Genomic DNA, 3,258 nt, shown 5'->3' on the forward strand with positions numbered 1-3,258 from the left:
TCCTACCCCACGTGCCCCACCAAGCACACAGTCAATCTGTTTCTAAATCTTTTCCATTATCTTTTGTAGTTTCTTTCCTTCCTTCCTTTCCTTTTTCTTTTTTTTTTTTTTTTGGAAGGAGTTTCACCCTTGTTGCCCAGGCTGGAGTGCGATGGCGTGGTCAAAAAAGAAAAAAAACAGAACACATGACAACATTAAACACTGGCATCATACTTGACTCAATCTGTCCAAAAACTTCACAGTTGACTAAGAACCCTACAGATTCCATTTTTGTTACTTTTTTTGGGGAAAGGGCAGTTAATATTTACATAACTGTATTTGAAATATGAATGTCCATAAAAGCTGGAATGTCATTAACAAAAGGATAGAGCCTTCACTGTTTTAAGTCATGATAAACTAGAAATAATGCATATATTATAAATTATAGCTATAGTTTCACTGGAGAGAATAAAGGGTTGAGAACCCCCATGTATCAAATCACAATGGAATTCTTAATGCCCATTTGACAAGTGGGGAAAGGAGCTCCAGGTGGCAGGAATTGCCCACCTTGTTTTCGGCAGGGCCAAGAGGGAAGCCAGGACACTGAAGGGTCTCCACCTCTACCACTCTGCTCTCAAAAGAAAAAAAAAACGCAACTCACTCTGTTCTTAGAATGTGCAAGATCAAAAGAATTTCTTTCTTCTTGATCCTGCCCTTGCCGAAATTTCCTGAGCTATTCCAGGTTCCATTCAACCTCAGGTATGGAAAGGCACTAGGCTTTCTGCTCCAGAGTTTATTTTATTAGTTCATTTAATTTAAAAGTTTACATCTTTGTGGGTATTTTCAGCTCCTTGTACAAACTGCCAAATAGTACTAGAAAGTAATACAAAAAGTAGGCTTCTATAAGAACCCAACCCACTTTAGGCAAAACAAACACACCCAACCAATGGGTTCAGAGTGTCTCCACTGCTCGCCATGTCCCAGCCATAAATAACTTCATCTCCTCCTGTCATGCCAGCTTAAATTAACATACCAGGAGCTTAACTGATGATAAGACGAATACAAATTTATGAAATCCTTTCCAGTGGTCAGCTGGATGAATCTAGTACAGACCCAGGTCTCCAGCAGCATAGACCAATACAACACACCCAAATTTAAAATGTGTACTACGGGCTGGGCACAGTGGCTCACGCCTGTATCCTAGCACTCTAGGAGGTGGAAGCAGGCGAAATCACTTGAGACCAGGAGTTCGAGACCAGACTGGCCAACAGGATGAAACCCTGTCTCTACTAAACATAAAAATTGGCTGGGTGTGGCGGCACACACCCATAATCCCAGCTACTTGGGAGGCTGAGGCAGGAGAATCGCTTGAACCAGGGAGGTAGAGGTTGCAGTGAGCTGAAATTGCACCACTGCACTGCGCTCCAGCCTGGGCAAGAGAGCAAGACTCTTGCCTCAAAAATATAAAAAATAAGCCAGGCGCGGTGGCTCACGCCTGTAATCCCAGCACTTTGGGAGGCCAAGGCGGGCGGATCATGAGGTCAGGAGATCCAGACCATCCTGGCGAACATGGTGAAACCCTGTCTCTACTAAAAATACAAAAAAATTAGCCGGGCGTGGTGGCGGGCGCCTGTAGTCCCAGGTTCTCGGGGGACGCTGAGGCAGGAGAATGGCGAGAACCCAGGAGGCGGCGGAGTTTGCAGTGAGCCAAGATCGCGCCCACTGCACTCCAGCCTGGGAGACACAGCGAGACTCTGTCTCAAAAAATAAATAAGTAAATAAATAGATAAATAAAAAATAAAATGTGTACAAAGAAGCCATAAGGCAGTGTGGAAGATATCCATTCCAAAACAAATTACGGGCAATTTTATTTACTCACATGCAATGCCTATAAATAAAGGGTATTTGCTTCATCTTACTGCAAGGATCTAAAATGCTGCCACTTACATTAATAGCATAGCTACTACTAAAACTAAAACTGACTGTTAGAATTGCTTGAACCTGGGAGGCAGAGGTTTCAGTGAGCCGAGATCGCACCAATGCACTCCAGCCTGGGTGACAGAGGGAGGCTCTGTCTCAAAAAAACAGAAACAAAAAACAAACAAACAAAAAAACCCAAAACGGACTGCTTTTGTTTTCAGGAATTGCCCTAGAGAAAGAATACAAACCACCATTTTGACTTAGGCACAGGAAAACATAGCTGTCAAGACTCAAGCACTTTCTATAATTATAAGAAAGTAAAGTTCTTATAACTTACCTAGCAAATTCTGCCAGTTGTTTGGGATCTGAGAGGTCAATGCCAGGTATTCCTCCAGGAGGAAGTTTCTTTCCTGTCATATATTCTGAGTAATCAGGAGGTGAGTTCTCGCCAATGATCTGTTCTTCAACCACAGTCTCATGGTCAATATCTTTTTTTTCATCTGAAACACATCATGAGATTGATTATCTTTAGCTGAGTAAATAAATTTTAAAAACTACAAAAACTGCTTTCACCAGTAACTTCTTAAATGGGTGATTTATAGCCACCAGCTCAATTGTTTTCTTTTTCTTCTTCTTCTTCTTCTTTTTTTTTTTTTTTTTTAGGGAACGGGTCTCACTGTCACCCAGCTGGAGTGCAGTGGCCCAATCACGATCACGGCTCATTCAACCTCAAACTCCTGGGCTCAACCAATCCCCCCACACCTCAGCCTCCTGAGTAGCTGGGACTACAGGCATGTGCCACCACACCCAGCTAATTATTTTTATTTATTGTAGAAACAGGGTCTCACAATGTTGCCCAGGCTGGTCTGGAACACCTGCACTCAAGCGATCCTCCTGCCTTGGCCTCCTAAAGTCCTAATATTACAGGCATAAGTCACCACACCCAGCCTAGATTTCAGCTTTTTACTCACACCACACACATTTCCTGGCAACTACCAATTCTGTGGTGCTGATTCAAATCTGATTTCATAGACCTCTTAGCTAGTCTCTTGCTACCTCTCCAGCCTCCTCCCTCTTCACTCCTCTATTGTGGCCCTTTAGCGCCTCAACTGTATCATGGCCCATCTACCCTAACCTCAAGGTGTTTATTCATGCAATTTCCATTGACTACAATTTGTAATTATAGCTGTGTGGTTCTGTCAACTTCCCACTAGACTGTAAACTGCGTAAGGACATGAAGGTTGGTCAGTTTTGATCCCATGGATTTACAGAGCCTTGTTCAAAATCTGCAGATAGCTGGCCCTCAATAAAAATATGTTCAGCCCAGCACCAGTGGTTCATGCCTATAATCCCAGCACT

General features: G+C 43.1%; 1 protein-coding gene across 1 annotated transcript in view; it reads right to left on the reverse strand.

Annotated features, from left to right (window-relative positions):
* YY1 (YY1 transcription factor) overlaps nucleotides 1–2,409 on the reverse strand; it is a gene marked incomplete at its 5' end in the record, with an annotated part of 15,397 nt that extends 12,988 nt beyond the window's left edge. The window contains one exon of the mRNA XM_011991644.1: nucleotides 2,237–2,409. Within this exon, the coding sequence (XP_011847034.1) occupies nucleotides 2,237–2,409 (173 nt within the window). The remainder of the gene's footprint in view (nucleotides 1–2,236) is intronic.
* Between the last annotated feature and the right edge of the window lie 849 nt (nucleotides 2,410–3,258).

Source organism: Mandrillus leucophaeus, unplaced genomic scaffold (assembly GCF_000951045.1).
Source record: "Mandrillus leucophaeus isolate KB7577 unplaced genomic scaffold, Mleu.le_1.0 Scaffold4, whole genome shotgun sequence".
In the NCBI taxonomy this organism is placed as follows: Eukaryota; Metazoa; Chordata; class Mammalia; order Primates; family Cercopithecidae; genus Mandrillus; species Mandrillus leucophaeus.